The 14,568-nt window shown below is 39.4% G+C and overlaps 4 protein-coding genes across 4 annotated transcripts; 3 read left to right on the forward strand and 1 right to left on the reverse strand.

Annotated features, from left to right (window-relative positions):
* The first annotated feature begins 705 nt into the window (after positions 1 to 705).
* On the forward strand, positions 706 to 1,377 carry LOC135642723 (protein RALF-like 22). Its single transcript, XM_065159108.1, has one exon. It carries the CDS (start codon positions 845 to 847, stop codon positions 1,244 to 1,246), a length of 402 nt encoding a protein of 133 aa, XP_065015180.1. The 5' UTR covers positions 706 to 844; the 3' UTR covers positions 1,247 to 1,377.
* Positions 1,378 to 1,974: 597 nt separating this feature from the next.
* Positions 1,975 to 3,197, forward strand: LOC135642462 (ethylene-responsive transcription factor ERF039-like). Its single transcript, XM_065158624.1, has one exon. It carries the CDS (start codon positions 2,330 to 2,332, stop codon positions 3,035 to 3,037), a length of 708 nt encoding a protein of 235 aa, XP_065014696.1. The 5' UTR covers positions 1,975 to 2,329; the 3' UTR covers positions 3,038 to 3,197.
* A 9,092-nt stretch (positions 3,198 to 12,289) lies between these two features.
* LOC135642055 (early nodulin-like protein 17) lies at positions 12,290 to 13,255 on the forward strand. Its single transcript, XM_065157838.1, has 2 exons — positions 12,290 to 12,732; positions 12,808 to 13,255. The coding sequence occupies exons 1-2, from the start codon at positions 12,555 to 12,557 to the stop codon at positions 13,152 to 13,154; spliced, it is 525 nt and encodes a 174-aa protein (XP_065013910.1). The 5' UTR covers positions 12,290 to 12,554; the 3' UTR covers positions 13,155 to 13,255.
* A 48-nt stretch (positions 13,256 to 13,303) lies between these two features.
* LOC103991249 (uncharacterized) lies at positions 13,304 to 14,198 on the reverse strand. Its single transcript, XM_009410625.3, has one exon. It carries the CDS (start codon positions 14,124 to 14,126, stop codon positions 13,548 to 13,550), a length of 579 nt encoding a protein of 192 aa, XP_009408900.1. The 5' UTR covers positions 14,127 to 14,198; the 3' UTR covers positions 13,304 to 13,547.
* Positions 14,199 to 14,568: the final 370 nt, after the last annotated feature.

Consider the following 14,568-nt stretch of genomic DNA (forward strand, 5'->3'; position numbering starts at 1 on the left):
TGCTATTAAGGAAACAAGAATTTTGTTTCTGATTTATTTGGTTCACATGTAAAATATTGATTTAATGATAATGAATAAGACTCATTCATCAAAATATTGATTAAATATGTCAGTCGTCTTAGTAAAGATCTTAATAGTTTATCGTAAGATTTTCATTTTCAACTTCGTCTTCATCATTTATAAAAAGAATTTTGGTATTGAATGTTAGTATGCTTTTTTTTTTTGTTTTATGGTGCATGATAGGCTATATATTTAATTTAATATACCAACGACATGTTACCCTGAAATAATAATGTTGAAACAATAATTCACAATAGAAAACTCAATCCAATTTCTTGGGATATCTCAAGACAAAATTATGCCTATGTATATTTTTATTTTGTTCTGAAAAATATTAATCAGCCATATAAAATATAAGTGATGCCAAATGACATCAACGTCCTCAGAATTCAACTCATCAATCCTTACAAGCACGAATTCCAAAGCATATACATTCTATTTTTGGATGGCGGTAAGGTAATAAAGATGGTAAGTTAATATTGCATCATCTCCTCCAAATGGGCGTTGACCAGTCGTCCACCGCAGCTTACAGCGAAGCCTCGCCTCGATTTGCACCCTTAACAAGCGTGCATCCCCTCCAAGTGTGAGACGCCCCGCCCCAAACGCCCCGCAGGAAGAAGCCCACCCCACGTCCCCTCTCCATATCCCGAGCCCCACATCCACCCCACCTTCCTCTCTCCCTTGGTCCCTTCTTCTGTGTCCTTTCTCCCTCCGTAGGAAGGGAAGGGACCCGCGGCCTCGCAACACCACCACCCCAAACACCGCTCTCGCGTCTCCGGCCCGCATGGCTCTCCGCCTCCCCCTCCTTCTGCTCCTTCTGGCCGTCGCCTCCGTGGCCACGCCATCGGCCGTCGCCACTGCCGATCCCGACGTCCAGTGGGGACTCGTCCGCGTCGACGGCGGAGACGCCGCGGGGCTCGGGGCCTCGGCTCCCACCTGCGACGGCCTCGTAGGGGAGTGCGTCGACGAGGACGACGAGCTCGACATGGAACCGGAGGACGCCCGCCGCTTCCTGTACCGCGCCAACGGCCGACAGAGGTTCATAAGCTACGGCGCGCTCTCCCGCGACCGCGTCCCCTGCAACCGCCGCGGCCATTCCTATTACAACTGCAGGAGAAGCGGGCGGGCCAACCCTTACCGCCGCGGCTGCAGCGTCATCACCAGGTGCGCCAGGTACCTCGACTGAGCCCTGCAACGAAGAAGGTGACAGCGGGACGTTCCTCCATATTAATTACCGTCGCCAATATGTGATGCTACCATCATATTATGTAACTACGTTCTCATGCATGTTATACGCGAGTGCAATGTCTTAAATCTTTCCTTCGTGTTATAATTCCTCCGAAAAGGACGAACAATTTCATTTCAATCTGACGTTGAGAAGGGATAGAAGTTCGAAGTTAGTAAATCTCAGCAAATAATGTTAGAGGTGTCGGCCAGATCTCCATACGATGACAAGTACGCCTCTTGACATAACACCACAACGATACCCCAGCAGCTATATACGTTTCCTAGCCCATCACAAGCTTCATGTGCAGGAGGACATCACACCAGTATCTGGGGTACAGTGTCTGATAACCCTGTCGTAGATTTCGTCTTCTGACAACCCACGGGTGGAGTCCACAAGGTCACCATGAAGAGACCCTGTGAGATCTAATCTGGAAACCATGCTATGTGGTAAATGCAGGAGAAGGCATACTTAGACCTGACGAGACGTAACTTGTAGGCGGAGCTGAGGGAGGAAGAAGATAACAATATCATGTATCATATGCAGGAAAGGTTGTTAGGAGTGTAGGAAATGATGATAACGACACCGCAGGCGACATCAATTACGAATTATTGGAGATACTGCGAACTGTCACTCTTTCTCCTCTCTACTAAAACCCCCTACTCTCGCCGTCCCAACCCATCGTATTCCTTCTCTTTCTTCATCGTCTTCCTTCTCCTCTCTATCTCTGGAGGAAAAGTGCTTGCTTTTGTGGTTCTTCTCCTCTCTGGTGGCATTTCGAATCCTAATTCCCACTTTATCCTCTCTCTCTCTCTCTCTCTCTCGCGTATGGGCAGTTTCCGCCTGCCTTAAGGCAAGTTTAAGGTCGGCCATTGGCTTAGAGAAACATCTGTGCGACTTTCTGCAATACCAAATTGCATACCTTCTTTCAGATACGCGATATCTGTACTTCAACATTGAAAAAGGTTCCATCTTTTGTTGCCATCAACAGACTCGGTGGGGGGCAAACCAATCCCAACCCAAAAGATCGCTTCTTGGAAGTCAATGGCGTATCTTCAGAATCCCTCTGAGACTGACAGAAGGGACAATTCCGTGTCTTCCAACTCCTCCCTGTGTTCTTCTTCTTCATCTTCCCCATCTCTGGGCCTTCATCATCAGCAAACGAAGCCTGCCAAGAAGGCGGCCAAGGGCGGGGGCGGCGGCGCCGAGAAGCGGCAGCGCGACCAGAGCAGGCACCCGGTATACCGCGGCGTGCGGATGCGGAATTGGGGGAAGTGGGTTTCGGAGATCCGGGAGCCACGTAAGAAGTCGCGTATCTGGCTGGGGACGTTCCTGACGCCGGAGATGGCGGCGCGGGCCCACGACGTGGCCGCGCTCAGCATCAAGGGCGCCGCCGCCATCCTCAACTTCCCCGAGCTGGCCGCCTCCCTCCCCCGCCCCGCCACCCTCGCCCCCCGCGACATCCAGGCGGCCGCCGCGAAGGCCGCCGCCATGGAGCCCGCCGCTGTTCCGGAGTCTCCCGGGTCCTCGCCCCCTGCCGACGACGAGCTCGGGGAGATCGTCGAGCTGCCGCGGCTGGACGAATGGTTCCTCGACTCAACCGATCCAGGCTCCGAGTTCGTCTACCACCACGACCCGCTCGACTCGTTGCTCTGCCCGGACAGCGATCCTTACGGCGCGCCGTCGGCTCAAATGTCATGGTCGGACGCTTTGGTCCCAACAAACCTCGACACTCGTTTATGGGAGTTCTGAGTCACACAAATGTCAACCCTCTCTCTCTCTCTCTCCTTTCGAATGCCCTTTCAATTTTTCTGCAGGGCTAAATTGCTCTTCTCTCTTCACTCTCTTGTTAGTAGCTTCATGGAGCTCATAATGTCCATGCAATTCCAGATCAAATGCACAGTTGTTACTCGTTTCCTTTATGATGAAGCCTTCAGTTCACTGCCTGCTGTGCTTGCAGTTCTTGCTTCTTCTTGCAGAAAGATACATCAGAATCACCAATTACAGTTCATAAGCTTTGCATCTCTCCAGAATCCATTCGCTTTTGTGCTGGTTCTTTCTGTACCATAAGTACCCAACCACCTCTCTCTCTCTCTCCTTCAACCTCATTGACAGAGATGACATTCCAAAACCAAATATTAGCTTCGTAGAATCGTTATCCATTCTCTTTCAAGATTTCAACACTCAATTAAATCGAGAATATATGCAGAGACCCGCCGACGATGTACAAGCAGTCATACGACGGGGGTGAGTTCCAGGGTATACGTACGTAGTTTCCTTAGGTGGTTTGGGTACGTAAGACAAGCAGGTACGCGTACGTACGTACGTACGTACGTAGTTTGGGCTCCATATCGTTACCGGCAAACTCAACGCGATTTACGTACAAGCGCGGAAGAGCAAATCACGTAGTTACCATAGGTGGGCCCCGACGTCGACTCTCCATTTACGACGAGGGTGCGCCTTACAATGATGAAGGGATCCAAACAACAGTTGCCTAACAAGCACGCAGGGATAAAGGAACAGTTGCCATTACACACAACGGTGACTTTAGATTCTTTGTTGCTATCTTTGCTATACCTAATAGCCGCCCCCTAAAGAAGAACACTAATCTCTACGTGCCCCCCACCGTATATTTTAACTCCAAAAGTGGGAAATAGACATCACTATGCGTGCATTATAGGGTGGTGCAACTACCACAATACCTCCCTTCAAGTGTCATGTATGTGTTTATACTACTACACACGTAATTTAATGTGAATCAGGGTTTAGATATTGGGATGCCAACAAGAAATCCTAAGGTGTCAAGCGAATCTTTTTGTTCTTTTTTGTGTTGGCTATATGTGATTCTTCTTCTTCTTCATCGTGGGTTCCATTTTGCTCTTTGTATATTGATTCTTTCTATGTGAGAGAGACAGGCCACTTTGCTTATAATATATAGGTTGCAAGGCTCATCCATTGTAATATTGTAGATAATACCAACATGGTGGTGGCCTTTTCTTTCTTTTATTGAGAAAACAATGGTTGGTAATACTGACAAGTTTGATCATCTGTTTGGTATATTGACATGATCTAATTTATCTTATATAAAAATTTAGATCTCAGTTACCGAACCTGAGAGAATTTTGGCTTCATGTCATCTTCTTTAAGGCATCTCGGTCCCTCTTACGCTCAAATTAAAATAAATTTAATATTTATTTATTATAATAATTTTGATGATAGTCATTTCTTACGTAGTGTAAAAAGATATGGAATTCATTCAAAATTGACAATAAGAACATATCTGACGATATTTTTTCATGCTCTGATAGGGGTTTTTTTTCATATAGTTAGGCACCATTTATGATGTCATATTTGATTGAAAGAATATTTATTCCTTAATAAGCTTGGATGAAGAAGTAGCAAATGAATTGACTAGTTTTGACAGGATTTGACTAACTGAGATCTACAAGTCATGATGCAACTTCTAATCTAACTCATACTCTCATGCCACATATGAAGTTTAATTTAATATTCCATGAAATATTTTGCATGGGTTAGAATTCAAATAATGAGTGGTCAGCTTTGCTACAGGTTGCTCTTGGCTGCATGTACAGTCTGATGGCAATAGATTAATGCCTTTGGGGCATTGTGACATCCATTTTGTCAGAAACGTGTATTGGATTCAGATAACACTTTGCATAGTATAATACTTCCCCACTGAAACATGGCACAGTTGATGATTATATGATGATGATGATGCTCCATCCGGACAAACCTTCTTCTCCATCCTTCCCTTCGCACGTCTTTCGACACCTCTTATCGGAGGTGGCGTTCGTCTCTGTCTGTTAGACTCCCTTGCCACCATGAGATGCGGACATAAAGGTGGTAAAATGATATCATTCAACACTACATTTGTAATAGATATTTTAGTTCAAGCATGAATCACGTTCTAGCGAATATTGAAACATTGTAACCGAGAGGTGAATGATATCTTATTTATGATAATGTTTCATATGTTCGATCGACATACGTAAAGATTGAGATCGGATGAAATTTTTGGATATAATTTCTCGAACACTCAAGTTACTGAGTGAAAGTTTTTAGTAAAAAAATAATTGACCTCGCTAGGGATATCAACGAGGCAGGATGAAATAAAAAATACTTTTCCGTCTCATCGCTCATCCCTATCCCATTTCCTATTTGGACAGGGCATGGTAGGGATAGGGAATCCTCACTTGGGACAAGAAATCTACTTTTCTTTATTTTTTTTAATTATTTTTTTAAAATAATTTTTTTATCAAAATTAATTAATAATATACATTTTTATAAATAATAATAATATAAAGTTTATATATCATAATAATATATAAATATATAAATATATATAAAATATAAAAAAATAATAATATTTATTGATATTGTGTGATCTGATTCAATCGAACCAAATGACTAGTAATCAACTTGATCATATCTTAACCTAGTCTAATTTGAATCAAATGAACAATTGATCCACTTACTATTTGGGCCCAACGTCTCAACCCACATATTTACCAGGTGAATATAAGTACGAGAATAGGTGAGAAGTACTCCACCCGCCCCCATCTCATAACCATACTAGTAATAAGAAATTTCTCTCATCATCGCCTTCATACCCATTTATTCTCTCTATCCTCATCTCATTAAGAGGAGGTCTCCACGGGTACCTATATTCGTAGATATAATTAACACTTCTAAACCTTGATTACTATTATCTGATTAAAATTTAAAATTAATTTAATCAAAAGAAATATTTTATGATATATATAAATATTTATTTAATATTTTATATTGGATTGATGTTCATATGGTTCAATTATTGATCAGGTCGCTGGCGATTAATATTTTTCGTTGGACTTATAAATTATTACTATATTAAGTGTCTTATTTTTTAAAATTTATTATATATGATTTTGTTTTTCATTCTTGATTCAGATTAATTATTAATATTTCTAGTACAAGAAGAAGAATAATCACATAGAACATGAGAATGAACCAAATTTTGGACATCAAGATGCATATTATGCAAACCCAATTTATACTCTCCCTCAGTTGTTAAGTCAGGCAATTAAGTTCATGTTTCTGTGTATGTTTGTATCCCAGCAAGCCTTGTGGCATCTCGGCCTCCCATCTCCACTTGAAAGGCAATCAATATATGCAGTAATAAAACATCATATCCAAGAAGGAGACACCACTCACTGCACCACAGGACCAACCCATGCTATACGTGCAACACAGCCTCGAGATTCATGAGCAAATGGTGCTGCAGGTAACAGCTCTCTCTTTGGCCCCATTCCACAGCTGTTGTTCTCTTATTCCTCTCAATCATTCTGCAACCTTGTGTGTGTCCTATCGAGCATGCATGCAAAATGACCAAACCACACTCTACTAGTCCTCGAAACACCATTTACCTAAATCAATCAACTGCAAGAATGGCATTTGCATGAATCGATAATTAATGGCCTATAATAAATATGGGTTGGAAAACAGAGAGTAAGGAAACTACGGGAAAATCCTCCGTATAAATAGGAGAGGTATTTAATGTATTTAAGCTTTTTCACTTATTCAATTATTGTTCTTATCTTCTATTATTTCATTATGGTATAGCGAAGCTTCGCTCTTGCCTTCCGCCAGCGACCAATGCCGCTGAGAAAAGCAAACGCTGTCGCCCTTACCTTTAGCCAGCGACCAATGTTGCTGCAACCAAATTCCTAAGAGCTTCAAGGTCAATCCTCATCTTTCTCACCGCGATAGTCTTCGTTGATCTGCCAACAGTCGGCGGACTTAAATAGAACGAAGGGCGAACTTAAGGGGAGCGAAAGGAATGCCTATACCCTCACAACTCTCGCTCGTAAACCATTTTTTGCACCGATCCAAGATTGGTATCCTTGACAGGAGCATCATCTCACAGGGGCATGATAGAAGATAAGATTTCTCTAACTATATGAGGAAATCTCTCTATTCTGTCAAGGAAAATCCTCCATTCTGTTGAGGAAAATCTTTCCTCCTAATATGTATAAATAGAAGAGGAACATGTTAATGTATTTAAGCTTTTTCATTTTTTCAATAAAGCTTCTTATGTGATGATCGTTTTGTTTGGCCTCTGACATACTCCAATCAACGTGAAGAATAGATTGCCCATACAATGAAAACTATTCATTAACATGGAGGCCGGCCATGAAAATATCTCTATCTTCTATTCTATTATATATGCAAGCTTTTTGACTCCATTGTTCTTTACGTTTTTAAAGTAAGAACAAGTAGGTTGTCTGATGCAGAATTTTTGTTGAAATGTTAGGTGTTTTGAATCAATTATATTCACCAAATTTTTAAACAATTAAAAATATTTTATTGATTCAAGTGTTGGATACATAAGAAGTGATATATATAAAAAATTATATTATTAAGATAAAAATATTGATATGAATATATGAAATTATTAGAAAATATATGAAAAAAATTATTGGTAAATAATTACTCGTAACTCTAATGGAGGATAAAACGAGTAAGAATTATTTAGGATGATATGAATATGTGCCAAGGAAACATAGACGCTGTCATGAATATTAATTATATAAGAAAATAATCAATATCAATTTTTTTTTAAAATATAAATAAAAAGTTAAATATTTTAAATTTAATTATAAATAGTATTCTTTTATCGAGATTCATATATCTAACTCCAAATAGTTAGATCATTATAGTTTTATTATTGTTATTGTTATTATGTATAATTAGAACTAACCGTGACACTCCATCTAAATCATGAATAACTATTTGCTAGAGAAAATTGTATTTAGACTTCCTTAACATTTTTGAGAGAATTATTCCATTCATGGTTGCTTTGGCGAAGTAGAATATTTGGTAGATCCATATGCAAAGACACAAAATTTAATGTTGTAATAGTAATTAAACTCATTGATGACATGATGAACATGTGGTTCTATGATTAAATATATTTTATGCATCTAAGTGCTTAATGGTCGTTACGATTGTCCAAACACACATTGGTGTAGGACGAGAGATTTAACTATAGTTTAATGTCATGTGATTAATTGGAGGATTAAGCAACATTATTAGTAGAAATAATGATGGACAAGTTGAGTTAAGCAAAACAAGTTGCCTCATTAATATTATACTCCACTGAAAGCACCATTTCCTAAACTTGATCGTTCTATGAGAGTAATTGGGAGCATATTTAGAGGCCGAGCTCGCAAAGAAATAAACTTATATAAATTAGTGAAGGAAGACTTTGCATGTTTCAAAATCTATCAATAACATAAACCTAACACATTTAATACAAATGTAATTGGATTTCGTTTTTTAGCAAAAAGGAAGAGCTATATAAATCTTTATTGATGAAAGGAAACAATCCTGTGTGAAGGTGAACCAAGAGATCTAAGTAAATAAATTTGATAGAAGATATGTTTTGATGAAGTTTATTGATATGTTCTTCCTATTTATATAGATTAGGAGAGAGAATTTTTCTTAAGAAAATCTCGTTGCTTTACGGAGAGAAATCCTCCCTCCTATTCTATATAAATAGGAAGAACATATCAATAAACTTCACAAAAATATATCTTTTATCAGAATTCCTCTAGAGATTATAAAGTTTGCTAGTCTGAGCATTAAGTAGCTAACTAGTTAGCTATACAACTTCCATACAAAATTTTATTAGTATGAAAAATATCTTTAACAATATACAAAATTCTTCGAGGGAGATTGTCTATTATGAATCTTGCTTGACCATCGTCGTAGAGTTCAATTCGATGTGAACATAATAAAAATTATCCTTGACGTGGGACAAGGTCATGGATAATACTATTTACCCATACTTTGATTCATAAGTGAACTTTTACGAGTCCAATGGAATGATGATCTAAAAATACCTATTAAATATGTTTAATCATATCATTAATTGCTTTAATCAAGTCAATATTTCTTACTTTGAATCCAAGCAACCAAATTTTCCAATAGACTAAATTGCATCAACTACTTTTATGATCCAAATCTCATATTATTCAAATAATAAAGTAAAATATTTAGAAGATATACTGATACGATAGTTAAAACATAAAAATGATTAATATTAATCATACAAGAAAAGAAAGAGATTTATATCACCCAATAATACTATACTGTGTCAGCTGCCACCATGCATAATCTTCCATTCCATCCGTAGTCCTCGAGTACTCAACGAGTTAACGCTAAAGGTACGATAAAATTAATTCAAATAATTAAGATTTCATAAAATAAAAGATGAAAATTTAAATGAAATAATATGAGGAGTTGGGTTAGATGTGATGCGATTGTTTTATCCAAGTGGTTGTGTGATGTTTATCATTTTTCTTTAAAAATATAAATATCTATTTTAATGTTATAAATAGGTGTATTTGGACTAACGTTAGGGATTGGAAGTACTCATTCTATTATCTTTCTCTCGAGTGATTGGAAGGACTAATGTTATTAGAGACTGATTCAAAAACGATCAACAGAAATATATACGTTGATTAAAAAAGAATAAAACTAATAGATCCAGAAGGTAAAAAAAAATATATGACTAACATTGGAGTAAATATTCCTAATCAATTTCTTCCCATCTTCAAATGTAAAAATTATTAAGTTTGGATCGTTAAAATGAGAACTCCATTTATTTCATTAAGATTATAGAATTTGGTAGAAAATAATTTTGTTGAGTATGAGATACAAAATCATAAAATTATCAAAAATTAAAAAAATCAAATGAATGATAACATATAGAAAGATATAAGAGCTCCCTCCATGCTACAATAAGAAATAGATAAGTCTTTATTTTCCTTAATTATGTCGGCTTCAATAACTAAAAAATATTAAAAAGTATGTTTAGAGGTATAGACAAGGTAAAAACTTTAAAATTTTAAATTTTTTATATGAAATCAAAACTCTTATGATGAAATATTCTAAATCTATCATTAATTTTTTTTCTTAAAAGTATTTTATATTATAAACCAAAGAAGGTCAGTGAAAACCTAGAAGATTAAACAGTAGTAGAAAAAAAAATATGAAATTTATATCCAAAATTTAATTTTGTTTCTACTAGTATAGAAGAAGCTAAAGATATAAATACATTACCTGTTGATAAATTAATGAGCTCACTTTTAGTTTATAAACAAAAAGTGAATATATTTTTAGGTAAAACTTTAGAATATGCTCGAAGAAAGATCAAAAGAAAAATTCAAAAACTATATCTTAAGGAAGAGGTCAAAACGATTGATAAAGATAACAAATAAAAGTCAAAGAAACTCCAATAAAGATAACAAAGAAATCTATCAATGTTTTTATTACAAAAAGATTAGACATATTTGAGAAAACCTACTAACACAAAAAAAAAAATCCAAATGTTCATCTATGTTCTCATTTTAAAATATATAGCCATGAAAAAGATTATTGGAATAAAAATAAAATATATTATCATGAAAAAATAAAAATATTTTTTATAACATGTGATAAAAAATATTTTAGATTTGTTTGGTTTCTAGATAGTGAATATAGTAATCATATGATATGGGATAAAATTTTATTTTAAAAATTTGATAATTCGATCAGATCTACCGTGCATATGAGAAATGATAGTAACAATCAGGTGTAAGAAAAATAAATAACTATTGTGAACACCAAACATGGTAAAAAATTTATTGAAGATGTAATGTTTATTCTTAGTTTAAAATAAAATCTCATTAGTATTAAACAACTAATTATAAAAGTATATTATGTTATTTTTTAGATAAAAATAAAAATAATAGTAATTATGAGGATGATAGAAAATAAAATATTTTTTTTTTAAATTATTTTTAAATTTCTCTTTATATGTATTTATTACCGTTGTTATTGATAAATAGATATTATGGTAAAGAAGATATGAAATTATGATGGACGTAGTATAAAACACTCATGCTCAGCCATTCGCCGCCACAATTGAGATCATGCATGTCCTTCCAACGCAACATCCAAATCGATCTCCACGTCAACATCTTGCATTAACATCGAATTAAGAAACCATCAAGGTTGGTTGGTGATGCTTCATTTCTAGAGGACCTACGTGTTCCCCGGTATCATCAAGACGGTCCAGAGAGAGAGCAGTGAAAATGACCCATGAGGTATGTGGAAGAAGATATATATGAGATGAATAATGACGACAAGCCATGGGACAATGGGTAAGATAACGTTGGCAACGAGGGGGAGGTTGAAGGAAGGTTTCACAGAAAGGCCGAAACCCTAGAATGTGATCGGCCCTACCAAGATTTTGCCTAAATGTTCCCACTGATCGAGATGTTGACCTCTTGATTTGTTTGACATTGATTAATAGGTGAAATAATTATGTGGTGGTTGTCAACATGTGTTCTCTCTCTCTTGAGAGAGAGAGAGAGAGAGAGAGAGAGAGAAAAGTGAAGTTTGTTCCTACCTGACCTAAGAAATAGAGGTACAGATGAGACTTTGTTTTGCGTTGGGAGCATTTCTTGATACAGGTCTTTTGTTCTAAGGTGTGGTCAAACTCGACATTGATATGATTGAAAGATCCAAATAGTAGTTGGATAAGGTTCTGCAATCCAAGAGCCTACTCTATTATTTTATCTGTCGAAGCTTGTTTACTGTCAGTGGCACCTTCCTCTATTATTTTATGTGTCAGTTATATGTCATCTACAGCATTGCATTACTGCATGATTTCAGCTTCGAGTATTACTTTCCATGCTTAATTCATGATTAATGTAGCTATTGCAGCAAGTTAACTGGACGACATCTGCATCGACACTGGCTTTGCATCAAAATCCGATGGTGACTACGAACACCCGAGATAAGCCTACCCCACTTCAGAGTTTGCATCGAAATCAAATCAGAAAACAAGGATGAGACGTTTCGATCCCTGAACGACGTCAGCAGATGTCCAGGTCATGAACGGCGGACAAAATCCATAGATTTTGTCGGATGATGGATTAGTGCCACCTGTTACACGATCTATGGATGATTGCGGGCCGTCCAACGTCCATTTTGGGCCGATCAGATTCGGCTTGCTTCGGAACGGTTATGATGATCAGACGCCACGTTCTCCGCTAATTAAGCCGCCAAAACGGAACGGAACGGACACGTCCCGTCGCTTCACGTTATTTTCCTTCATGCTGTCGCTTCTCCGCCATCAAACCTTCTCGACTTCTCCCTCCCTGAAACCCTTCCCGAGTCATTGTGCCGGTCACCGAAGAAAGGAGAAGAAGAGAGACGTATGGCTTCGTCTTCCGCCCTGTGCATCATCATGATGACCACCATGTGCTCCCTCGTCGGAGCCACCAACCTTTACAGGGTTGGCGACGCCGAGGGATGGAGGGAGCCGGACAAGAACGACGCCACCATGTACGACACTTGGGCTGGCAAGTACGCGTTCCGCGTCGGCGATTCGCTCGGTGAGTGCTTCGTGAGTGCTCTGCCAGTGCAGTAACAGTAAGTGATGGCGCTTGAATTGCTTGACTCACTTGCAGCGTTCGACTACAAGAACGACTCTGTCGTTAGGGTCAGTAAACGAGGATACTACCATTGCAATGAGACCGGAGGTGGGTCGGCGTCCAAGGACGGCAGCACAGTCTTTCTCCTGGACCAGCCCGGATTCTACTACTTCGTCAGCGGCGACGTCGACCACTGCAAGATGGGACAGAGGGTGATGATAGAGGCATTGGATGCTCAGCGACCTCCTGCGGCTGCCGGGCCGGCGCCATCTCCGCTTCCGAGTTCTGCAGTCTCATGGACAGCAACAGCTGCGTCTCTTCGTGACATGGTGGCGCTTGGTTCCCTTCTATTCGTGGCTTCTTACTGCTCATATCTATCATAGATAGTGTCTCTGTTTCGTTTAGGCTTACCAAACGAGGGATTATAGTTGAGATCTTTGGTGTCTGCTATATTAGTCTGCAACTTCTTCAAGTGTTTTCTTAATCTTCGTGTTGAATGTGATGTTTGTAGTCAATGTTATGAAACCAGAAATGCTTCTACTTGTTCTTCATGTTGTAACTATATTCAGCCAACATTACAGAATGGACAGACAATGGCAGGGTTGAATACTAACCCCTGCGCAAAAGTCAACTTTGATGATAGACAGAGAAGGTTCATTGACAAAGGAAGAAAAGTCAACAACCAAGGTCAAGGGTCACAATTACGAGTGATCACTCCCTGCACCCAAAAAAAACCCTCGAGCTAGGAACATAATCTGGCCATCCATGTAAAACACTCATGGCTTGAGTCGATCGGTCAGGGCTGTGCACTTGTTGATCTCCTTGGTTATGGCTGGAATGCAGCTTGAGCTCCTCGTGATCCCCCCTTTCTTGACCCCTTCCCTGTCCCTGGGGCTGCTAGACTGCGCCCTTCCCGCTCTCGACGACTTCCTCAGGAGCTCTCTCATGGCGTCCGCCTGGTAGAGCACCGGGTGCGTCCGCCCGATCCTGTTGAACCTCACGCACACGCTCATGTGTGCCTCGAGAGCCTTCTGCTGCTTCCCTCCGTTCTTCACCATCTCCTCCTTAACCGCCTCCGAGCACAAGCCACATATCCACTTCCCGGAGAACTTCTCGCGCACGCGACCGATGTACTCGGGCGTACACTCCTCGGACATGCCGCAGCACTCGCACTTGGCGTCCTCCACCTCGGATATGGGCGGCAGTGCTGTTTCCACAGCCTCTTTGCCGAGCTGGAAGGAGAGGTCGGATATCGCCCTCTGAAGGCCCTCCATTGAGATCCTCCGAGGCCTCTGGGGAACGTCGGGCTTGTTTCTTGGGTAGGAAGCGATTAGCGTCTCTCCATTGGGTGCCATTGGTGAATGGTGGTATCTATCAGCATGACTTGGTGACTCGAACCTACACCTCTATTTATAGCAGTGGCTGAGACCAAGACCTGAAAGAGAAGGACTTGAAACCCTAGACTTTTCGTGAACATACATAACAGTAGTTTATGGCTATGAATGCATAAACAATTCTTTAATTCCTAACCTCAATCTTCTGAGTGGCTTTAAACCACTTTGGTAATCCTTTTTGTTTACTTACTCACATGAAAAAACTTTCGTTGGTTGGCTGTCATTAATTAAGAAAAGCCATAATCTTCATCGCGACACGATTATTCATCAAAGCAAGCAGACTTGTCGATGGAACAACTCGATTTCGAGTGGGTAATAATTACAGAAAAATGTTGATGCCAAAAAGCTTCACATGCAGATCAATCCCGGCCATGTATGCGACGCTGCATGACGGACATCATAC

Source organism: Musa acuminata, chromosome BXJ3-7, assembly GCF_036884655.1.
Source record: "Musa acuminata AAA Group cultivar baxijiao chromosome BXJ3-7, Cavendish_Baxijiao_AAA, whole genome shotgun sequence".
Classification (NCBI taxonomy): Eukaryota; Viridiplantae; Streptophyta; class Magnoliopsida; order Zingiberales; family Musaceae; genus Musa; species Musa acuminata.